Here is a 24,898-nt window from a genome sequence, read left to right as displayed (position 1 = left end):
TACAGTTGGTAATTGCATGAGCATTCATATGGCTTATAAATATTAAGATCTTTCTCTGAGTCACTGTCTGAAGATGGGAGAATAACTTCCCAGTTATTCTATCTTCTCATGTTAAGATGCATTTACATTCCCATGTGCAAGTAAAAAAACACGTCTATGCTCCTGGATACAGGTTACTTTTTCTCTTATGGCCAGTTACAGTTTGTTTCTATACTTCTCTGTGTTGAGGCAGCTCTTGGGCATTTCAGTCCCTGGAGACAGGCCTGCAGTACAAACTTCTTGGAGTTACTATGTTTTCATACTTTGATTATTCTGTTGGTGTTAGAAAAGCAAGTCTGCTGTTCCTGACAGCCTGTCAGCTGCCAGCTCTGCTTCCTTCATGCTGGTGTAATGTCACGTACCACAGTAATTTTTCATCTACTATAGGATATGCAGTGATTAAAAAAAAAAAACAAGACAAAACCAAACCAAAGCACAATGTCCAACCACCACCAGATTTACAATTTAGTGTGTATCACTAGTTGCTCGAATTGCATCCATTTTCATTGGGTTATTTTTAATCACTTTCCAAGCAGGGCCTATGAAGAATTCTCCAGTGTCAGAGGCTTCCAGCCTGGGTCCTTGCTGCCACTGTAGGATGCCTGTGTGATACAGATACTGCAGTCTGGGAGATGTTTTGAGACTTCCTGTGCAGTTCAGGTATCAAAGAACTTCCTCACACATCTGTTAAAGGTTTTGCCTCTGTTCTTGCCTTCTTTCAAGTTTTTGATGCTGCCTTGTTATCTACCTCTGGAGTTTTGCTGCTGGGGATTGTAATTTTCCCTGCCATAGGAAATAATGTGCATCTGATTGTAATACTTCCATTACCATTGCAAATCATCTCTGTGAACACAAGCAATCCTTTTATTTATTCTCTCCTATTTCAGGAATGTGGGTTCTTCCCACTGATAAACAAAAGTAGTAATCCTCAACCCTGCTCTGTTCCTCTCTTAACACCCCAACTGATGAGAAATTACTTCTAACTTTCTATTTTAAACATGCTTCATCTGTTGAATTTTTATATTGTTTTACTTATATGGTTTTCATCTTTAATTGGATCATTTTCTTGTTATATCCCATCCATTTTATATGGCTTAAAGCCAAAATAAAACTCCAGCTATCTTAATCAAGTACCAGCTACCATTATGTTTAGCTCAAGTGTTTTCTTGTTTACCCCAGAATATATTTCCTGAGGATGGAGATCTAACGTCTAGGTCCAGTTCTTAACTTAAGGGTCTTAACAAGCAAATAGTTTTGCTTTGCTCTTCTAATTTACAGTTAAAATGTGGAACCGTCTTGTACACCTTGTGTGTTGTCTTGTCAAAAGTTTGACTTGTGTGCTTAAAATCAGGCAAGTGTGGGTGTAAAGAAGGAGCAGTGCATAGTGGTTAAAGCACAGTAGAGGATACTGGGGCTTCCTGCTCTGCCAGAGTATTTGCTGTGTCTCCATTGCAGAAATTGTCACAGTACCAGTTCTGGGAAACCATCCTGAGGAGAGTCAAGGGGGTCTTTCAGTAAATCAAAGGACACTTGTTACCTTGTTCTGAGGGGAAAAATTTACTTAGCATTCGATTAATTTTATCTGCTGTTTTCCTGTACGTTGTGTACGCATTGGATGTCAGTACTTTGTGCAGTTTTCTCTTTCATTCTAGGATACATCACTGGAAGTTGGCCCTTTAGCCCCGGTTTCTACTAGGATGTTTCTGTGGAAAGAAGGCATTTATCCTTGGGAGACAAGGGGTTAGTGCTGGTTTTAGGGCCTGCAGGAGTGAGTGTCAGGATCTGACCTCTGAGGAGACCAGGAGAGCTGCAAGCCACAACTGAGCTGGTAAATCCTCTGTAAACCTTGAGAGAGTCACTTGAGGCCACGCTGCTCCCTGGGCTCGAGCACCTGGGCTGTGCACAGTAGGGAAAGCTGTGCCAGCCGTGCTTGCAATCTCTTCCTCTTCCTTCTAGAGATATTGAAGCAGATCAATCTGTTTTATTGTCTTTCACATTCAAGAACTCTAGGAAATACTGCATTTTAGTAGCTGTTGAAAATTTAACCACTTATTTGCGTCTGGGGTAAATTACTGCAAGGCGCATTTAGAGTGTGAATTCTTCCCAGCAGCCTGCCTGTAGAAAGCCTTCTGAGAGCCCAGCTGGTGCTATTCACTGTGACAGAACAATGCTTCTTGTCCTCCAGGAGGCAGGTTCCCTTTCCTTTCCAGGGCTTGGCTGTGTCTCATTGCTGTGATAAGAATGCTTCTTAGTGTTTATTTTTTCATAGCAGCTGAACTGAGTTGCTGGAGTGAGCTGAGGCCATCTGTCCTGATGCTGGAAAGGAAGAGTACAGCCTGCCGTCAGCTATCTTAAGCTGCTGGCAAATCAGTGGTGTGACGTGGGGGACTTAGGAAGGAGTCTCTCGCTGAATTGCAGACCATGGTGATTAAACCAGTCTGCCCTACTTGGCATACTGGTTCAAGATGTTGCTGTTTAGTGGGGAGCATCCCAGTAATACAGACATGGCTTTTCCTGCCTCTCTGACTGGGTTCTCCTCCCCTCTCCCACGTTAGTGGGTTTGAGTCTGTAACATACTGTTTGGAAAATTAGTTTCCTGTGTAGTCAACAGAAAAAGTCATGGAATCACTGAAATACCCTACTGAAACATGTTTCCTGTGCTAAAGGAACTGCAAAACCTGCCAGGAAGTGCTGTGTGATAGGAGTATGATTTGTAACATTATTTATTGTAAGTAGTCACTAATTCTGCCATGGCTGGACAGCAGAGTTAAGATGTTAATGCATTATTAAATCATTAGTACTAGTATACAAGCAGAAATTTGTTCTTAATGTGAAGTATAAATCAAAAAAGTTATATTCTGATACACTCAGTTTTGCTTTAAGAAAGAACAGAATGAGCTCTCACCTTGCCATTCCCCAGACACGCAGGTTTGACATTTTTGAACTCCAGCATTCATCTCTCATATCTGAACACTGGCTGCTTTATGGCACTGTTTTTCTACCAGCAAGGTGTTTTTTCATTCTCACTGTGCTCTGGGATTTAGGGAATTAGAGGGGAGTAAGGCAGCTGTACCATAAGCTTAGAAGCTCATTTCTGACCTGCTTTATTCTTGTAGCTGTATCCGTGGCTCTGGAGATGTTAATGGTGACATTATTTGGAGCACAGCCATTGACCCAATCTTCTGATCTTGCAAGAGGATCAAGGAAGGCATCTGCACTCGTGCAGAATTGTACGAATGTGCTTCGGGCTTTATGCAAGTGCACGGCCCATCTGTATGGGCTGAATCTATAGATTTTTTATCTATAGATTTATAGACCAGGCACGTGTGCTGAGAATTATTTATTCCATCCATTGCTCAGTCAAAATACTGTGCAAAACACATGTATAAGAATACACAATGCCAGGAGAACTTTAACTATTGTACTCTGCATACAGAAAGAGCAAGTCACATTATTTTTTAGAAACATAGAGCAGATACTCACATTGTATGAGCTCTAAAAGTCTTCTACAGTGAAAGACAAATCCATTTAAAAGGAAATTGAATAGAATATAACTCAGTCTTGGAGTCATGACTTTCCTTGTTCCAATTTAAATAAATAGAGGGTGGAATCCTCATTTCTTAGAGGCAAGATAGGGTTTAGTAGGAAATGCTTCATATTTTAGTCTGTTGGATCTTTCTTTTATTGAAGATTCTCAGCAGTTCTTACCCACAGAGGCAGGGTTTTCATAAAGAATGTGCAAGGTGAACTGATGTTGATGTTTGTAAGTCAGAGCAAGATTATGTTCTATCCAAAAATCCAGTACAAATAAAACTGATCAACCACAGGGTCTTCCTATCCATGGCACTTTCTCCAAGGGCTCCACCAGTGTCAGTATGTGCTGGGCACTTCCCTAGGATGTACCGTGCAGGCAGCATGGCCATCAGGCAGGTCATTAGAATTTCACCAATGTCATTGCAGTTAAGGATGGATTCCTGCCTCTCTACCATTTCTCTCCAGTTGCTGCAAGGCTTTAAGAGACACTCATGATCTAAAGAAATTATTTTTTTTCCTCACAGGAACACAATAAGCCCCTGTCAAAACAATCAGCTGTTTATTCTGATGAATGTATGTGATTATTAAAAACAGAACAACCTCTTGGAGAAATGGAGCTTCCATCAAAACCTTACAAAATTCTTCCATTACCTTGTTTGGAAATGAAAAGGAGTTGGGGTAGAAAATTCTTTGTTTTCTTTTTCTTTGGAAACATCCTTATTTGGCATCTGTAAAGCATTTACATTCTCTAGTTCTGGATCAAAGTCCTTTCATGGCTCATGTTACTTATTTCCTTCTTTAACTGAAGCACAGAAAGAAAAATGGATTTTTTCCCCCCTCAGGCTTATAGTATAAACCATTGTGAGAAGTCAAATCCTAGTTCTTAGCGAGGAAGTAGTGAGCATAAGGAATAAAACATCTCAAAATGTATAATCTGAAGAACCACCATCACCCACTTCAGAATAAACAGTCTGTAAGTGCAAGTCCCTATAGCAGTTACAAAGCATGTAAGGTAAAATTTAGTAAAACTAAACTGAGTTAACTGTGCTGCTGGATTCTTTCATTCCTCATGTTCCAAAGGTTTGTGCTCTTCAGGGGAAGACCTTTGTCCTCCTTGGTCTATGTAGCAAGCAGCTAATAGAGTTGGCCAAGTATTGGGATACAAACTGCGGTTGGACCAGGCACTAGAAACATTAAAAGCAAACCACAATTTTCTTCATTTGCATGAGTAGCAGGATGAAATTTGGAGTTGGCAGAAGTATTTTCTGATAGAAGAGCAAGAAACCCCTGTGAATCAGCTATGGCACATTATCTTGTTTTATACTTGCAGGAGAGTGTAGATAGTTTTGTTTCTGAATGTAAAACAAGCTCTTTCCAAGTCTGCCCCTCCCGTGGTTCTGTGCCCCAAAGAGCGTGGTGTTTCTGCTTATTTTCAGAGCTGTGCTGGCTGTTTGCTGGCTTTCTGCCTTTTGTGCACACATGGAGCTGAGCCCCATCACCCCCTTCAGTTTGCAGACAAGCTTCTAGGCTGTGGCCTGTGACCTTGAATATTGGCTCCCTCCTGTTTCCAAGTATTGCTACAGCAGAAGTGTATATAATGGCTGGGTTTGATTTATCTTCTAGGAAGAATTTGGATGTATATCAGCTTTAGCATGGCCTGTGATGATGCAATTAGCTTGAGGTAAGCCAATACCATAGTCTATGTACCCTTTGCTCTCCTGGAAACAAATCATAAATTCTCATCTATATTTTAGTGTGTTCAGATATTTAAATTGGTTTCCTTCACAGACCTTCATTCTGCAAGGTTCTAGTCTAGCATTTCCTTGTCGTAAGGGAATGTACTGTAGTGCACAGCATGTTTTATACCTAACCATAAAGCAACATGGACTACAGGCTGTTGGGCTGATTTCTTTCCATTAGCTTTCATCCAGCAGATCTGAACTTATTCCAGAGTTCCAGCATTCCTCCAAAAATAACGTTACTGATACCCTCTGTCACATTGTTCTCCCCACAGAGCACTGAAGCATGTAACTTCTCTACTGCAAGGGAAAAAAAACCCTCCCTTTGGATTATGAGCTAAACTCTAACATCAGAGAGAAACACAAACTATCACAGTGCTGCTCTCTCCTTGGTGGCAGCTGCGTATTGGTCACTGTGTGCTCCCACACCCCTTCTAATTAAATGCAACTTCAGGAATGGCTGTTCATTCTTTGTGTGACATGAAAATTTAAATCTTTTGCTTGGTTTTGGGCTCTGTGAAAAATATAGTTGAGTTTGGGGAAGGAATTTGCTATCAGAACATTCCCAAATCTTACCTGGGTCTTAAGAACTGGTGTTGGACTCTTCCTGCTCAGGCATAGGCCCTTTCTTCCTCTTTGCACACTGAGAAGGGATGAATACAGATTCCCAATTTTGCTTGTGCAATGTTCTTCACTTTCAAGACTGCAACCTTGGACAACTGATCCAGCGGTATCTTTCCAAAATTATTCTGTTTCAGCTGATGGATTTCAACACTGCTGGCATGCATCCATTGGTGTCCCATCTAGTACTAGTACCCTAGTACTAGACAGAAATGAAGATTATGCAGGTGCTGTGAAATGAAAAGACCAAGGACATGAAATCTTCCTATATTAAAATAATGATGATTTCCTGACGCAACTGAGATTAAAACTTGGTATTTCATATTAGTGCAACAGTTCAATAAATTTATTCTTGAGGATGCAAGTGAGAAAGAGACTTCAGAACTAGGGATTATAAGTAACTAATTGCTGTATCTTATATAGCAAAGTGATGTGTAAAGAGAGGTTGGTGTAGTGTCCGTTTGAATTCTCAATTATATCTTTCTAGTGAGTGTGACTAATTAGATTAATATAATTTACACAAGTACCTGATGTTTCACTCAGAGGGGTACAGGAGATGTTTCAATGTAACAGTAATCCTACCCCCTGGAGATCATTTGCTGAATTCTGTCAAGGTCAAGCATACTTCACAATGTAAGTCAGTGGAAAATGAGGATTTCAATTAAACAAGAATACTTCAAAGCTGGCAAATCACTTCAGATCATGAGCACTGGAAGATGCTGCTTTAAAAGCCCCAAAACTTTTTCCCTGAGTTGGAGTGGGGTGCTGTCACTAGGATTGGAATACTTGAAACTCATACATACTTATGGTATGCACAAGGAAGCCCTAAACATACTTTTTTTATGTCTTCTGTTTTTTCTTCATGTTTCCCCTAAAAGGTTAATGACATAGAAGATTAAAGATATTTTATATACCCATAAATGGAATAGGGCTGAGAACAGAAAATTTAAATAGTGAGCTTCCCTCTCATCTGGTTTTACTCATCCTTCTTTCTTCCTCATTTCTTTTTCCTCTTTTCTTTTCCTAGTACTTCAGTATGAGTTGGTATAGAGTGTCTGTTGTGGTGGAGTCCAGACTCCACAGCCAAGCCTGCAGCTCCATAGTGTGGTGAAGTGTCTAATATGTTCTTTGTTGATTTTATTTTTTAATGTTTTTGTGGTTTTTTCTGTTGGAAAGATTAAAGCAGAATCAGATAACTTGGTGTTTTCCAGGGAAGAAGAACAGGAGATAAAAGTAAAAACCCCAAACAGCAAAGTAACACAGATCTCTCTGGGGCCCTTTTTATATGACACAAGGCAGTAGACTTACCTGGTTTCTAGACTGAATACTGGATTATGTGAAAAATTGCTGAAAATTATTGCAGTCTCTGTTCAGGAATGGTAAAGATGGGTATGTATTTTTACAGGCCACTAACATGTTGCTGTAAGAACTGAAGTGAGACTAATGCTTTCTACCGTCAGTGAAATCTTTCTCTTTTTGGAGAGATGCATTTCTAGTCTGCTGTAACCACGAAGGAGTTGACCCAGTTTAGCTTGTGTAGTTGTCATCTGCCTTAATTCCTCCTGTTTTCAATACCCAGTACTAATTACATGGACATGTGCAAGAGAGGTGCTAGCTCAGACCAACTGTAAGGACACCTTAATATATGAGGGAGCGTTTATTCCTTTTTGGTTAATGCAGCAGAAGGCTGTAATAATTGTAGTTCCAGCTTTAAATGCACAGTGTCTTACTGTATCATATGTCTAAGCCTCGCTGTGCATTAACTACATGGCTGCAGAAGTATAATCAAAAAGTATTTGCAATGAGAGGAGGCCTGTGTCTGGGTAAGAGGAGGTGCTTCCAAGGTCTCCTCTTTGCCCCTCTCTGCCCTTATCAGTGGATTGATTCACTTTGTTTCATTCCACACTGTCCCCACCTTGTCCCCCTGTCCCATGTAAATATTAAACAAATAGATCTAGGAGGAAAAATAGCTTAATGAAATAAAAAGAATCGCCCTTGGGAGAAAAATAACAGAATAAATTTTACCTTGTGAAAAAGAATCATACTAAAACAGAAGGAAGAAGAATTTGAGACGGGAATGACAGGCAGCTTGAAAAATCTTCTGAGATGACCACCCCCTTCCCAGCCCGCAGTCACCCTGTGTGCTGGAGCAGTGCAGGAGGAGAGATGGTGACAGCAATAATTAGTTACTGCCTCTGGTATTCTGCTTGCCAGTCTCGTGCTGTGGCCAGTCTGCCCTTCCATTTCAAATTCTCACAGCTCTGGATGTTTGTGCTTGTTTCCCCCACTGCAGACACTCATAATGATGCTTATACATCACTCTAATCTGACTCCCACTGATCTGTGAGGGGGAAGAATGTGCAGCAAGATGTTCACATGCTGCTGTTAGAGGATAGGCAACAGGTAGAGACCAGAGGCATGCCAGGTATCTGAAGTTATTAGAAATGGTTAGAGATAACAAATATGTCTTCTGGTATCAATTCTGTCCTTCATCCGTGCTCAACAGTGGCAAATAAACACTGCTGAGGTATATGCTGACTGTATTTACTTAGCTCTCTTCATGAGGCAGGAGCCAAACATATGTCTAGGAACAATTGGACCCTCCATCTGTGAGTGATCATCGTGCTTAAATACAGCAGCAGCCCTGACTTTAGAGCAGAAAACAGAGCAGAACGCTTCCCCTGCCTCTGCTGCTCAACTGTGCAGGCAGAGCAGGAGCAGGGAGGAGGGTGGCAGTGTAGACTTTTGGCTACCTTAAAGTGACAACATCCTGTTAGGCTGCAGAAACATCAGACCAATGCAGAGGTCTGTCTATTTGAGATGCAGGAGGGTTTGTAGGGATTCAGCAGATGATTCGCTGACATGTTTGTATTGCTGCAGGAGGAACAGGGTGGGGGAAGAACTCTTCAACCTGCTCTTTTGTATAGGTTGTTCACCCACTTCCCACCCATGTCGCAGCTCACTACAGCATGTCAATACAGTACAGTGGATTTATTTCAATGGGATTGCTTTCTTCCCTGATACTGCATGGGAAGCGCATAACTCATAACAAACAGTGAGTCCGTGGTGGCAGAGTAATGCGCAGAGCAGTAGCTGGTGGCCTTTACCTGAAATCCTTCCCCAGCTGTGACAGAGGGCGCTCCTCACAAGGTGGGAGAATTCCTTGTACAGGCAGCAAGCCAAGCACCATGAGGAACAAGCACTATGCAGGAACACTGTGGCATGAGAGAGAATTTATGGTGCATCTCTCAAGTCCTAAACCAATACCTAAACAGAGACTTGCACTATTACTCCATGTGAAAATGACACATGAGATCTTGACCAAGGACTGATTGTTTATGATGATGATGAAGTTCTGTTGAAGTCACATGCCTAGATCTAAGTGTGTCTGGGAGTTTTGTTGAGCCCAAGCAGGTATAAGACTGTTGAGAGGCTTTCCTGACACAAAATCTAAGTGAGGAAGTGTCTCATGTGTGTATGACTGCTGATAGCAGATGGCTAAACAATCCAGTTTAGGTGGAACTGGAGGAACTTTGGTTTTGCTGGGAACAAAATGAAAAGGTAAAAAAAAAAAAAAAAAAAAAAAGGCAGATGTCTGTGATACTGGGCCAGTACACTACAGAGCCTAATTTGTGGCCAGAAGATCAAGAAATCTAAGTGTGGGCAACTGCAAAATATTTGGGGCATTTCTTTCTGTTCTTTTGCTATTTGTTCTTTCTTTCTGTTGGAGAGAAATTGCTTAAGTGCTAAACTTCAATCTTTCATGTTCCTATTTTGCTTTTTAAATATGCGATAGGGGGTTGTGTTTCACAGAAGAGTTCAACTTGATGCACAGAACCCTCTTAGGATTGGGTATGGGTCAGCAAGGAACAAATGCACCAGCTGTCCTTAGAGGGTTTCTTTCCACTTCCCTGTCAGAGGCCCAGTGTAGCCCTAGGGCTTTTTCCTTTCCAAATATAGGTTTAATCCAAGATGACAATATCTGGCAAGCTCAAGTGTATTCTCAGTAAGAATGTTGCACACCTGTTTTGATGGTACTTGTTAATGTCTCAGTTTGGAAAGCCAAAATTAGTGCTACAGGTTTGAGAGTTGCAGGGTATGACCATTATTTGAAAATTTAGTTAATGGCTTTGTGACTCTTCTTCATAAAAAGGCAGCTGAGCATATGGCATCATTGCACATGAAAATGTGTCATGGAATTACTGTTATGTAGCAGCCCAGGCTAAGAAGTTGTTGAGTAAAATAGCAGAAAAAGCTTTTGTTGATTGTGCATGACTGGAACATAGTTGTTTGGGCTAATTTGTGAACAGGAGAGGAGGACATTGTACTCCCAGAGAAATCTTGGACTCCTTTACTATTTGGGTAGTGACTGCAACACTGTGACTACTCTTGGCAATTCATGCAAATGACACTTTAAATGAAAAGTGTAAATAAAATTGTAAGGACCTCTATAAACTGAGAGCTGTCCTGTTAATATGGGATGTGAACACTTTCTGCAGTCCTGCATGTTTCTGGGGGCCTTTCCAAGGAGTGGCATTGTAGGTTTTTGGTCCTCCCAGACACCATCCTGTGGGGCCTGAGAAAGAGGAGCTGGCATGAGACTCTGCTTGTTGGGAACAAAAAACTTGAGAAAAATATTTTAACACTGTCATGAGCCATCTCCTCTATGACCACTAGCTTGCATCGAGCCCAGTTATTATCCCAAGCATCTGGGCTCCTCCTGCATCAGCAGATTTCCATTCAGATGGCATTGCCATTGGCTTAGCTCCCTGACAGAGTGTCAGAGGTCCCAAAGAAGGTACAAGGATTTGTACCAGATTTTTGGATCAGAAAGTGAGGGGAGCAAAGAGCAAATCTGAAAAATCATTTTCCATATGTATCCTCCAAGTTTAACTGCAGGGGGAAGGCTACAGGGTCCTTGGAAAGAGGCCTTTGTAACAAAACAGACCTTTCCTTATAATGGTGAAAATTCCCTCCATTTTCCCCTCCTTTTTTTTTTTTTTTTTCTTGCTCTCAGCTGGGAGCTAACTTTTGCTTACAGAGCCTGTTAGCAGGCTGCCAAAGCAGAACTTCTGACCCGAGTTGGTGGGACATAGAAAGGCTCCAGTCCCTGGCACACATCTGCCAGCTGCCCTTCTTAGCATGTGGTTTGACACAGCAAATCTCCTCATGCAAGTGTAGTGGTCCTGAGTGTTGTGGTATGAAAGACCATAAGATGAAGTGAAGATCCTAAAAAGACAAACTGCCATAGTTCATACATTAGGATACTGGATTGTCTCAGTGTTTTCTTGTTTTTTTGGTTTTTTTTTTCTTTAAAAGACTGATTTATATTAACACTGTTTTACCATTAAGACCCCCTTAAAATAGTTGGAGTCAAAACGTGTTGTAACGTGTTATTTTTAATCCCCACTTATAATGATGCCTCAAAAGCCTGAGACCAACACCTGCTTCCTTGCTGGATTGGTTTTCTTCCATAGAAGACACTTCCCTTTTTTTTTAACTACTTAGGGTCACCTCATTCTGTAATTAACAGTTGAAAAGTCATAAACCACTGTCATATTGGATGTGTTGCAGCATATGGGAGGTTCTTACTGCAGAATCTAACTTGTGGGAAAATACCTGGCCTTTGTGTGACTTGGAGGAGGGGAAGAAGAAATCTTCAGTCCTTTGCTCTTCATTTACATGTCCTTGAAAAAAATGTAATTACCCTCATTACCTTCAGCATGTGTGTAACTCCTGTTGCTGTGCATTGTGCCAATGATTTTAATCAAATCACATGCTTCAGGGATTCAGCTTGTCAACTCTGAGGGGTAAGAAAGAATGTAAATTTACCCCTTCATGGTTTTTTTCCTCTTTTCCTCTCCCCCCCTCTCCTTGCCAGCCCCTGGCCTTGCATGCTTGGCTGTGTGCTGGTGCTCGAGTGACGCTGACAGCCAGCTCTGAGGGTGGAACTGAAGTTTCCCCCAGGTCAGCTGAACAGGAACAGTGAATGATGTTCATTTTCCTCTACAGCATGAGGCAGGGACTGTGAGGCTAGTTTGCTTGCTTATTAAACTGTGCTTATTATCTAGTATGTTAGTTTTTGAAAAGTGAAATAGTGTATTGAGTAGGAAGAAACTTGGATTGTCAGGAGTTACCAGATTTTTGCAAGATAGCTACTGCAAAAAGAGGTAAAAAAAACACCCCAAAAGACTCCTGTCGATCAGTTGTGTGTGTTGTATGGGATTTGACAAATGGATTTGCACGCACACATGGAAGAAAGGGAGAGGTTAAGGCTTCGGCTTCTCCTTCTACCCGGGCTTGGGATGGCACGTTCCCTGCTTTCCCTCAGCGCCGTGGGAATCAGCGCGGGCCCTCAGAGCTCCGGCCCTCAGCGGTGAAGCCAGCACGGTGCCCTCGGGGCAGCGTCCCTGCGGCGGGGACACGGGTACCCCGGCCCGAGGGACAGCGCCGTGCCCCTGAGGGGCCGCGGCCGCTCGGGCTGCGGGTGCCCCGGCGCGCAGCAGGTGCCCGGGGACCCCGGCCGGGGCGCGGGGCGGGTCCGTGCGGGTCCCGCCCGGTCCGGCGGCACCGCCCCCCGCGCTGCCCGGCGGGGCGGGGGCGCCGAGAGCCCCGGGCGGCCTTCGCTCTGCTGCGCTCCGGCAGCGGCCGCCGGCGCGAACAAAGGCGGCGGCGGCAGGCGGCGGTGGCGGCGCGGCCGTGCGCGGCAGCTCGCCCGCCCGCCCCTGCTTCCTGGGCCGGACCAGGCGAGGCGGCCCCCGCCCCGCCGCGAAGCGGAGCCGCCGCCGCCGCAGCAGCGCCGGTCGTGGGGCGCGCTCGCCGCCCGTCGCGGGAGCCGCATGTGCGCGGGAGCCGCGGCGGAGGATGGCTGTGCTCAAGCTCGCCGACCAGGTGGGCGCCGCGGGGCGGGCGGGAGCGGGCGCAGCGGGCGGCGGGCTCAGCCTCAGCTGCAGCCCCCGCGGCGGTGCCGGCGGCCGGGGACGGCCCTTCACCCTGCCGGGGGCGGCTGTGGAAGCCCCTTCCCGGGAGGCGCCGTGTGGTGCCGGCTCCCCGCTGCCCCCCGCCCGCCGAGCCGCCGCCGATGCGCTTCTCTTCGCTTCCCGGCGGACATTGTGTGCGGAGGGCCGGGGGCTCGGGGCCGGGCAGGGCGCAGCTCGCCGGGGTCGCGGCGGCGGCCGCAGCCGGTTCCGGTACCGGGCGCTCGCCCGTCCCCGCCGAGCTGTCGCCCCGCGGTCCCTGGTGAAACCCTGACATCTCCCGTCGGTGGGGTGGGATGGAAGTGGATGTCGGCTCGTTTCGAAAGGCCTCTCGGCTCTGCCTATCCTTCCTTTGGGTTTCTCCATCGTTTATTGCCGTACCATACGTAGAAATCATTTTTCCTGTCGCCTTCTTACTTAGGAAGTGCCTCTTCGGATACGCTGTTGCCGTTCTTCACAGGCTACTAGAAAAACCCGTAGTATTAAACACTTGGATCGTGTTAAATTTAGCAGTGGCCAGACAGCTGTAATCAATGTTAAAGTATTTCTTATCACTGGTAGCTAGAAGCATTTATAAATATTTAGTAAATTGATATTATGACGCCCACATCCTGATTTATCCATATACTCTACCAACTGTTACACACTTTGCGTGCTTTAATCTGCTATTTTTAATTCAGCGTGGTCTGCCTGTGATGTGCAGCGTGGGTGTCCTGCAAGCCTCAGACCCTTCCTGTGGGGTTCAGAAGGACTGCCTGCAGCCAGCCCCTCTCCAAATACCCGTACTTGGAGATCACAAGCCTTGCTCGCAGTCTATTTATGCTTTTCCAAAAAAATCTTACGCACACGCAAAGCTGCCACATAGCACATTGAAAAGAGTTTTGAAAGCAGAAAATGATAAAGCTGCTTCTAAAGTGAAAGCGATACTGTGGGACCAGTCTATAATGTGTTTTCATGTGTAACAGAAGGCAGTGTTTATGGGCTGTCTCCTGACATGTCCCTTGAATATCCTCATCTTTAGATGTGGTGCTTATGACTGGCAAAGAAAATGTTTCACACCATGAGGCTTCGCCACCCCATGGTGCACAGACCAAGTCTCGTAAATAAGGAGATTCAGGTAGGAGCCATGTGTTAAAAATCCAAACAGCAAGCATTAATATTAAAAATACATGTGTTACAAAGGACCAAAATTGTACCATTTTAGTGCTTTTTACATGTTTAGTGAAGCCCTTGAATTTACTGCCTTTAGCGTTTTTAAACCTTTGCTGACATCTTACAGTGAGAATTTTGCTTCAGCAGCAGCAGTAGAAGTCAAAATAGATTTAAGTCAAGTAGATCACATCTTGATGGGGTCTGTAATGCTGTAGAAAAATGATAGCCTGTTGTCTTAGGGTTCTCTCTTTTCGTCTTACTCTAAGAACCCTTAAAGCAGAGGGAGGAGGCTCCTTAGAGCTGCTGTGACACCCCTGCAGTGTGCCTACTTTGAGAATGCTCAAAATTTTGGTGAATGCTTATCATTGTTCCTGGTCTGGCTGTGGCCTGGGACATAGTAAGACAGGCTGATAATTTTTCTTTGTGGACGTATGTTTCCTGTTGTTTACAGAGGGATATATTGGTCTACCTGTGCCCATCCTACTGGATCTCTTTTTATTTCCTTAATTTTCTTCAACAGATCTTTTTCTTTCGCTTCTGAGAGACTGGAGGAGGGGGAGGATACATTCAAAGCTGGCTGTGGTGCTTTCTCTTAAAGCGAGAGCAGAAGTTTTTGTGTGCCCGTTTCTGTGTGCTTGGAGCTGTTGCTGGTGGAGCCATTCCCACGTGCAGCCTGAGCAGTGTAACCAAGGCACCGGGGCAGCAGCTCTGTGTGCATCAGGGCAAGCTCTACTTCTCATCTGCGTCAGAATGGAGGAGTGCTGTCCCCAGGCTGGCCCACCTTTAGCTGAGAGAGACACAGTAGCAGCAGCCCTATGTGGTTACAGATAGACTCAGTCAAAACAGAAGTGAATCTGGACCGAAGAATGATGTGCCTGGGAAGATTTGCATTCCTGTAACAACTCCTGCGTGTGCTCAGACTCGCTGGGGTTGTGGGAGCAGGCTCCTGCATTTCTTCCTGCTCTTGAAGATTGAGGCAACTGTGACAGTGATAACTTGCAGTGATTCAGGAAATGGTTTCCTTTTCCTTAAATATCAGTGGCCACAGCTCACAATGTCCTGCAGTGAAATTTGGAATATGGGGGACATTCCACCCGCCCCTGCAGTAGTCAGAACCTGGGCTGCTATGAGTGCAGGCTGCTCTTTGTGCACTGAGTGTGAGGTGCTTCACGTCTTAGTTGTGATGCTCAGGGAAGGATGACTCTGAAACCAAGAGCTCTCTGCCTGTCATTGGGATTTCTGTAGCACATGCTTCCTTCTGGACGCATGACTTTTTTGACCAGTGAGGAGAGCATCATGTAGGATATGACTAGAGAACCTCCCTGCTGGGAGCTTAAACATGCCTTTCTCTTAAGTGATCTCTTTCCTCCTTGCTTCCACGCTTGGCTTTTCTTACCAAGTGTATCTAACAGGAAAGATGGCATTCAGACAGATGAGAAATTAATCACACCACTTCTCATTTAGGCTTTGAAGACAGACAGATGTTAATTGTTGCTGCTTTCTTGATATAGCTGAAAAGTGCTAAAGTACTGCTACACTTAAACATTAAAAGAGATTATCAGTTCTTTTGGCTGCATTCACTCGTTAGGCAGGAGAGCTTAGTTTAAGAGTTTAGCATTAGTTTAGCTTACTTGAATTTGCTTCCAGTGATGGTAATTATTAGCTCATCAATTGAGCCAAGAGAAACCTGTAAGTGATTTAACCACAGGAAGTGTGTTCTACCATCATTTGTTTCTAGACTAATTTCTTTCAGGCATGTAACTGCCACTTTTGAATGACTAAATATTAAGCTGAAAACAAGTTAAAATAATTCATAAAACTTAAAACCAATTCATAGGATTATAATCTTTGTGCATAGCGGTGTCTGTGCATTTGTAAACATTCTGATATTCTAAATATTTCTGCTGTCATATTCAAATATTGTAAAACTTGCTCTAAATTTTAACACATGTATTTGGTCCTTTTTTAACCATCTCTACAGTGAACATTAATTACAGCTAGCCTGCAAGTTGTTTTAAGGACTGAAAAAACTTTTTTTTTCAATTCCAAGAGTTACTGCTTTACTGTTCCCCATCCAAGTTATTGGCTGTACCTTTTCCATTTCAATAAGCATTAGTATTTTATATTGTGTGAGGGTACAGTTGTTTATGATAAAAGCCTCTAGCTGTTGCAGTTAAGCTAGAGTTCAGAAGGAGCAGAAGACAAGTGCTCCAACAAGTGAGCAGCCAGAGGCTTTCAGGTGTGAGTGGCGCTCTCAAAGGGTAAAAGTATTGATCTGCTTGTGACTTTTGTGGCTGCTTTTTGAGCAGCAGTTGTTGCCTGGATCCACCTCTCTTATCCTTTGAGTAATCAGCAGATGTAGGGTTCTTCCTGCTGCCATTCTCCCTGCTTGCTGTCTGCAGTTCTTTGCCCAGCTTATTCTTCATACTTGCACCAAGTAACCTGGTTTCTTGAGAACTATTTGTTTGCTACTTGCAAACTCTTCCAGAGAAAGCCTGGTAGCTGATGTCCTGTTGAGTGTGCTTTTCATCTTCAGGGTTTCCACTGATGGTTCTGGGCAGCAAACAGACCATTGCTCCTGTCAGCGCTATGTGAGAGGGTAAAATATCTTAAAATAATTCTATATGTAAACTTCTGTGATTTGGCTTTTGGAAAATTATTTTGGAAGAACCTTAAATTTCTGTAGTGTCTCCATCTCATTTTCAGTCTTATCTTGCCAGCTGGGGCCTTCCTTGCAGAGGTGCCAGCTGTGCCCACAGGCCTGCAGGTTGTCTCTTTAGCTAACTCCGTCCTCTTCTTTCTGTTTAAAGCCAACAAAGTCGCTCTGTGCGTGGCTGTTTGATTTGGGATGCCAGCTGTGCCTTCACCTCCGTGGCACAAAGGTGCCCATTGTGCCTGTCAGAGGCAGCGATGGTCGGAGCAGGGCGTGCGTGGGGACATCCTGCGTGTTGATGTCTGTCATCTGAGGCTGATGCAAGCTCTCCACTGCCTATTGTTGCTTGTAGTTGTGCATGTTTGCAGAGGAAATGTATCATTCTGTCTTTGAAAGACACTGAGAAGGTTTTCTATAAATAAAAATAAAATGGGAAGTTGCCTAGAAGTGCAGCCTGTGTAGCTGCTTTTAAGAGGTGCAGTGCTTGGTGGTTTCATGCCCACACTGCCAAATTCGGTGAGAAGCTTGCTGTAAATCTGAGACAGACACAGGCTCTAGCTAGCTTTGGGCCAGTGCACCTGGAGGATCATAGTTTACTGTGACTTCAGTGTCACCAGCCCAGGCCCTGTATGTACAAAGCAACAGAATTACTTTTAGGCTGCCCTTACAAGCGTGCATATGCATGCATAAGGGTAATGAAGCCCAGATAAGTGGTTAGTGTACGTACTTAGGCTGCTATTAACTGCAAACCCTCATCCTGTCTCCTGGTATTTTACCTGTTGTCCTTGATTGCTGAGAGTAATGTAGTGTGACTAGAACTGAAAGGACCATTTCTCTCCCTTTCCCAAATGTTTTCCTGTGTTTGACAGTTCTTTTGCTGACCATCAGGATCCTTTTTATTATGGTCACAGAGAAACAGAATTAAACAGATGTTTAAATAATTTTAAACAGATGTCAAAGATCATAAAAATCCGCTGGGCAAAGGCTGGGCTTGTGTCTGAACACACTTAAAACCAAAATGAATATAACAGTAACAAATAGTCTCCTAACAAAACCAATTACATTTCCAAGTGATGGTGTGTCTGACTTATTTCAGAATCATTCAGTTGACAAGAAAGGATACACAGAAAGACATTCTCTCTGACAAGTAAAACACCTGAGAAAATGCCCCTGAATTTGCTCTTTGAGATAAGAGTAATGAACTTGTGCCCTGTGGCCACAGGCAGCCCATGAGTTATTTTTGTGTGGCATGAGATGCCACGATTCTTCCCCTCCTCATATTATGACTAGATAATATTAAGGTGTGTATACTAATTTGCAGTCTTCTAAGTGGTTTTGAAAGGGCTCACAGCCAGAAAGAGATAATCCATTTTAGTACAAAATATCTCAGCCACAAAACTAAGGTAATTGTGGGGAAGGAAGGAGGAGGAATTTACCCACAGGAGTGTGTCTCTATTATTTTGTGTGTAATGAAAATGTGGTTGGACCAAAATAACTCCACTGGGGCTGCCACTGTCTTTCTAGAGCCGCGATGTTCCTAGGTATCATGCATACTGTGAGACATGGCTCTGTGCTTTTAAAAATGAAATAAAAACTTTGGAAAAAATGGGATGTGCCAGAATTCCTGGTCTTGTTCAGACCTGTAGGAGTGATTGTTGCTGCCCTTTGGTGTAGATGACACCTTAGCTCTGGCACAGAATCATCGAGTTGTTTAGATTGGAAAAGACCTTTAAGATCATAGAGCCCAACCATAAACCCAACACTGCCAAGACCACCACTGAACTATGTCCCTACACTCCTTCTAAATCCCTCCAGGGATGGTCCTGTTCAGAGGAGGTGACTTTGGGTCACCAAAGAGAGCAAGATACAGGCTGGAAAAGGAAGCTGCTTTGCTGCTTGGTTTTTTTTTTTTTTGTTGGTTTTTTTTTTTTTTTTTTTTTTTTTTGTTTTTTTGTTTTTTGTTTTGGTTTGTTTGTTTGTTTGTTTGTTTGTTTTGGTCATGGTTTCTGCAATGTTTTACTTCCTGATAATTTTGTAACTTGTTTCAAGGTAAGAAAGAAGCACTTGAGTCAGGAGGATTTTTGGCGTGGTGTAGTGTGCTCAAGTGTGTCATAGACATTTCCTTAGCAGAGAAATCCTCCAGAAGTTTGCTCTTTGGTAATGCTGGAAAGGTTTGGAGTGGTTGTGCCTAGAGGCCCGGCTGTTTTGAGGGGGGTGTGCCTGTCATGTCAGGGTGTTAGTTGTCTTGAATTGCAGATGGCATCCAGCAGAACTTACCCGCCTGTACTCTCTTGAGGTGTGGTATTTTATTCGTGCCTGACAAGTGCCTCATGACCTTTCCCTGCTCATCTCTTAAATGAAGATGTCGTTGTCATGGCTACATTTAGTAGAGGAATAAACATTGCTCCCAGCTTGGGTGCTTGTGTAATGGCTTGATTCCAGGAAGGTGATGTTTTTATCTGGATCCTTGCTCGAGTTGGACAGATGTTTTCTGTGACCTGGGAGTAGCAGTGCCCAAGCTGGAGCTGGCTGGTCACTGGACGCGGTGGCTGTGCGTGCTGTGCCTCCCCTGAGGCACGATTTCAGGTCGGTGTCACTCTGTCAGCAGCACCAACGCAGCGCTGTCGGTCACATGCTGGGCTGGGGAACAAATCCCTGGAAGCAAAGAAAACTTCTAAGCGTTGTTTCTAGAGGTCTGTGTGTAGCTGATGCTGCTTGTTTGTTGCCAAGAGAAGCAGGGACTGGGATGTGTTGGTGATGGGAAGGGTTCCCTGTACTGGCTCTGCGGTCTGTTCAGGGAGGAGCCGGGCCAAGTGCCTTCTCCCCTTCCTAAAGCTGCCCCACCATTAACAGTTTATTGCTTGTGAAACGAGCAGCTTACTCTTTAGGAGCTACTGTTGGGGTTATTGCTGTCTGCAGCTAATAACTAATGCTTCAACTAACATATTATAGTTTTAGGCTTCTTTTTAATCTCTGTCCAGAACTTTTTCCTTTCAGTGGTACTAATACAGGTACTAATGCTAGTCTGGTGTCAACAGATGCCTACAGGAGGTAGGTGTAAGCCTGTTAGGCAAAGGTTTCAAAGTATATTCTGATAGCATTGACCATTTCTTCTGTTTTTTATTCCTGCTGGTCTTGAATGCCCTACATCACATATTTGTGTATGTTGCAGAACATACAGGTGAGCTAAACTTGCTGACAGACTACCTCTGTATTTTAAGCATTTAGTGCATTTTTTGGGCTGTTCCCATATTTAAATTAGATTTTTTTGTTTCCAGAAGTACATATCTGTCATTTGTCACTTTTTTTGTTAGCTAGAAAACCTGGGCTGGCAAGTTCCCACAGCTGCTGTCTGTGGCTTCAGCCTTTTTTTCTTTGCTGCAATAGAAACATGTAGCAGCATGCTGTTGGAACCCTTCAGCCTGGTGATGGGTGGGAATCAAAGCATTACAAAATTACATTTAAAGGGGAGAAATTATTTTGCAGTTTTAACCAAGGGTTTGAGGTCATTCTTGAAGTCTGCAAGGAGTTGGTCAACAAATTACAGCATTTAGTTGTGGCTAGGTTATTGTGACATTCTGAAAGAGGGTGTGCTTTTTGATGACAGACATTTGCATGTGTTTTGCTTTTGGGGGAAGGAAAATCTTTCCTGTCTACAGATGTACCACCAAAAATGGAGGCTGTTGGATGAATTTCTTCCATGCAGTGCTGAACATCCTGGCCTAGCAGGCTTGTCTGCTTGATGTTTGTTCTTCGTGTTATGAGCTGGTTTTTATATACGGACGTGCATTTTTGTGCTGTAATTATTTGTCAAGGCTTGCTCTTTTGTTTTTAAAAGAATACTTGGGGAGAATGCCCTCGCAAAGCCCCGCTTCCCCCTTGCAGCTGCATGCTGCTGCATCTTTGTGAGGAAGTAGGCAAAACCAGAGTAGCTGACTGCTGCATATAGTTTTAACTGATGTACCTGATGGCATCTATTTACTGAGCTAAGGCTTCAGCTCCTTTCCATAAAGGAATTGTTTTCTTATGGAAAACCCTTGTGCTATTGAATTATGTATGTGTAGGATTGCTTCAAGGACCACGTGTTGATATCCTTAAAGGCACAAAGTCTGCAGATAATCTCTAGTGATGAATAATTTGCTGTTTAAGTGTTATGATTTTTATTCTGGCAATTTTCTGGATCTCATTATATGGCCTGGTTTTTTGCCCCATCTTGCAGCCTTTGTAATTTTATAGACTTGTTGCTTGAACAAATGTCTTTTGTCCATGCAAAAGCTGTAGCAAAATAGTTGTTTAGTGTCTACTTGGTTGCGTACCTCTAACTATATGTCTCTGTAAATGAAGTATTACCAGAAGTAAAGAGTAACTTACAGAAATTTAAGAGTAAAAATGTAAAAATCAAGTATTGCTATCTACAGTATATCAGCTGAAGTGCCAGTCAACTGCACCATTAGGTGCATGAGCTTTCGCATTCTAAATATGATCAAATCATTGCTGGGAAAGGAAGTGAGTGTGAATATTAATAAGCTTTTATATGCACTTCATCATTAATAATGTAGATAATACCATTCAGATGGAGAACATAGCCCATTTTATCATAGCATCATTTTAACATGATAAGCTTCTTGCTTCTTGCTTTTCCAAGGTGAAAGGGCCACACATTGCCTTCTGGAATCTCATCCTCAAATGAAGTTTTGCTTTTGGGTGTATCAAATCTAGACCAGCTTTGCAGGAATATGGAGAAGCTGCTTTGTATTTATAGTAACACACTGGTAGCAGCACATGCCTTGCTGTGCTTCTATGTATGAATTTTTCCCATACTTGTAAGAGATAAAAGTGGACATCATGTCCTTTTCACTAGTGTTTTTATTCTTGCCTCTCTAGGTGTTTGCTTTGGTGTTTTTTTTGTAATAATGGTTACTTCTTTTGTCTTCTGTGCAATAAGACAGCACAGAAAAGTTGTGCCTGTGCTGTTGGGCCTTCCTGGCTGCAGTAGGTGGGTCCACAGGCCACCAGGCTGGGCTGGTGTCACTGCTGGAGCCAGCCCTCTTGCCGTGGGAGCTGGTGCCAGCAAGGAGCCTGGCATCTTGAAGCTAGAATCCCACAGTATTATCTGGTAAAATGCTGACTTGCTCAGTGTGATCTTTAGTTGTTTAACGTGCCAAGGGTAAGAAATGAAAGAACAAGGGCCTGAAGTACCCCATATTGTCTTTATGCTTCCAGCTGTTTTAATGTGCTTGCCAATACAACATGCAGCACTTTTCTCCAATTTAAAATTGTAAGAGGGATTTATTTAGTCATTGACTCCAGGAACATTTCCAAAGTGTTCTATCAACCAAGTAAATGTGGTGTGCCAGGTTCTGCAACCATTGCTTCTGTTTGAGAGAAGCAGGTTTAGGTTAGTGATCTTGTTGCACCCTGCATGGCATGAATCAAGCCTAGTATGAGGATTTTTTTTCTTTTAGTGTAAGCAAGCCTTGATCTTTTAGCTATATGCATAATCGTGCTCCTCTTTAGGAGATGTGGCCCTCCTTCTGGTGGGGTTTTCTGCAGGTGGAGCCTGTGGCTCAAATAACCTTGGCTGGTCACAAATCTGAGATTTTTTTTTTTTACAAAGCTGCCAAGGTGGCTTTAGAGTTCGGAGAGAGGGAGGTGGAAGGAGAAGAGTTGCCCTGGGGAGCTGAGACAGAGAGCAGGAGGGATGATAGGAGGAGGCAGAGGAGAAGGCAGGCACTGTGTAGCTGGAGGTGCAGTGCTGCTGCCTGATGCCACTGCCAAGAGAAGGTGCTTGTTACCCTTTTCACAGCTGGAGAATTGGGGTGCAGAGAAACTCTGTGACTTGAGGTCAGGCTGAGAAGGGAGCTGATGACAGAGCAAGAGCCAAATCCTGTTTTACCTCTTTCAGTGGCTGATTCACAGTAATGCCCTTCCTTCCCGCAGATTGTTTTAACACTGTTTACCCTGTGGGCTGATGCCAATCTCATGATGTTGCAAGGTGAGAAATGAATGGTGGCATGAGTTGTCATAGTACAGTGTTAAATTCAATGAACATACTGGCTTTTTTAGATACTTGTTCTATAAAGTGTAAAATCAGCATTGGTGCTGCTTAAGAGCAAGTGCTCTCTTAGGAAATGGTTTCTAGGTCACCTGGTAGGTGAAGACTTATTCTGGCTGATTGCCGTGGGTGACTGTCTTTGGTCACTAATCCTGTGTCATAGGCTTAGTGTTGTGTCCTGGCAGCACAAATGGTAAAAGTGAGATCAGCCTGTTATGCAGCAATGCTGCTTGTTTAGCCTAAATGTCCTAATAATCCAGCACTGCCTGACTCTGCCGTGGAGCACACATACACATGAAGCTGGGTTGTTCAGATAAATGGAGATTAGCCTCTCAAATCTGAACACTTACTGTCAGTGGATTAGATGGTGCCCTTTGGGTACATTTCACACAAGGTCTATTTCGTGTCTGGCTCAAACTCAGCAGTCTTAGAATCATAAAATCATTTAGGAAGGAAAATACTCTTAAGATCATTGAGTCCAGCTGTTGAAAACACCATTAAACAAGTGTCATAGCTGGCACGTTGTACAAACTCATCAGGATACAACACAGTCTTCAGCAGAAATGTTTGTGGTTTAACATAGTGCTGGCTGATTCCCATACCATGTTCGAGTCATTTAGATACCTCCTCAAGTAGGGATCAATACATTTAAATTCAATTCTAACACAGATAATCCACTTGAATACAAAGCAGGCATTTTAAACCCATTCAGAAGCCCCACCCATGTCTTCTCACTAAGCTCTGCTTATTACAGGTAAATATTTATAGACATATAATCTAGTTTCCAATTAGAAGAAGTTGTTCCTTCCAGAAGCATTTTCAAGAAGACTGGTAAATTTGTGCATCACCCCTGCTTCCCAGAGGAGTGTTAATTCTTTTCTGCGAATGGTAGCAAATGGAGCCGAACAGATTTGCCCTCCTGCACAGAGAAGGGTAAGACTAGCTAAACCAGCCATATAGCTAAACCAGCCTGTGTAGCTCCAAGAGTGAATTAACCAGGCTTGCGTTCTCTGAGGATGTGCCCACTGTTGGTGGGGAGATCACACAGCCCAGGAGCACCTGCATGTTGTGGCTTGGCAGGTGCAGCTACCTGGGGTGGCTAGTTACAGAAGCCTTGCCTTTATCCTCTTCCTACAGGCATAGGCACAGCTTTCACATTAATCAGGGATTGCATTTGGGATCTCCTGGTTCCTGTTCCTGGGTAGAGTTTGCATGTCTTTAATGGGTTTTTATGCATGCTTCTTGCCCTCCAAGGCAGGTCTGTGATTCACTAGACAGCTGTCTGGAAAAGGAGAGACAAATGACGGCAAACCACAGAGCAGGCACATGATCTTCATCCCTTCTTGTTCCTGCGGGGCTGGCTGAAGACAGCTCCAAACAACTGTCTGAAAACCCTTGTGTGAGTCCTAAGGGATGGCTGTGTGCAGACACATGGTCTCCAACCCTTTAAAGACCTGCACACTTTCAGACAGTTGTCTGGGGAATTCTTCAGTTGGCTCTGTGGTAGGGGCAAAAATTAAAAGGAAGTGGACAAACAGGTGTAATTCAGTGCCTGAAGCCTCCAAAAAGCTCTAGCATAGAGCAAGCTTTCTCCTAGGGCTTGTGTACAGCTGCCTGTCTAGGACCAAGCAAATGGGGAAGGACCAAGCAGATACAGAAGTAACAAAATCTCTTCATGTATTTTCTTTCCCTGTGAGATTATTGATCCCAGAAGGGACAAAGGAGTTCAAGTGTCTTTTTGATCTTTGTTGCTGAGGCGAAGTTGGATCATTTGCTGTGAGCTGATTTCAGTTGTGCTTGGAAATTTACTGAAACAGTTACTCCGAGATAACTATTCTGAAGAGATATTTTGGTGCGGGCACTCATATACTTGCCTAAGAGTGTAGTTTGCTGGTCTGTCTTAGTGCACCTTGGAACTAGAATAATTGCTGACTAATTATTCAAGAACAGTGCTTCTGGTAAATGCCTGAGCACAGAAAAGCCCACTACAAAGAACAAAGACACCCCCCACGCCACCCTGATTCCAAAGAGGAGGTTCTTCCCAAGGTATTTAAATAGTTCTGTTCATTCATGTCTGTTTAGAAAAGAGCAGTGGTAAGTTTTATGTTGCATGGTTTAAAATATTTCA

At 43.6% G+C, this 24,898-nt stretch overlaps 1 protein-coding gene and 1 long non-coding RNA gene across 13 annotated transcripts in view; one reads left to right on the top strand and one right to left on the bottom strand.

Moving 5' to 3' along the window:
- Positions 1-2,086: 2,086 nt before the first annotated feature.
- Positions 2,087-12,329, bottom strand: LOC125328731. Its single transcript, XR_007204820.1, has 3 exons — positions 12,228-12,329; positions 5,889-6,163; positions 2,087-2,355 (listed from the first exon to the last, which is right to left on the bottom strand). It is a non-coding gene; the product is annotated as an uncharacterized LOC125328731 (long non-coding RNA).
- Positions 12,330-12,617: 288 nt separating this feature from the next.
- ANKRD44 (ankyrin repeat domain 44) overlaps positions 12,618-24,898 on the top strand; it is a 132,258-nt gene continuing 119,977 nt past the window's right edge. For 10 of the 12 annotated variants that reach the window (XR_007204683.1, XM_048308895.1, XM_048308890.1 and 7 more), the window contains exon 1: positions 12,618-12,824. Coding sequence is in view for 11 of the 12 variants with exons in the window: in XM_048308895.1 (XP_048164852.1) it covers positions 12,798-12,824 (27 nt within the window). In the remaining variant the exon portion in view is untranslated. The remainder of the gene's footprint in view (positions 12,825-24,898) is intronic. The other 2 variants (XM_048308893.1, XM_048308887.1) reach the window with 1 other exon arrangement.

This window comes from Corvus hawaiiensis, chromosome 7, assembly GCF_020740725.1.
Source record: "Corvus hawaiiensis isolate bCorHaw1 chromosome 7, bCorHaw1.pri.cur, whole genome shotgun sequence".
NCBI classification, from domain to species: Eukaryota; Metazoa; Chordata; class Aves; order Passeriformes; family Corvidae; genus Corvus; species Corvus hawaiiensis.
This window is presented reverse-complemented; position numbering and strand designations above follow the sequence as displayed.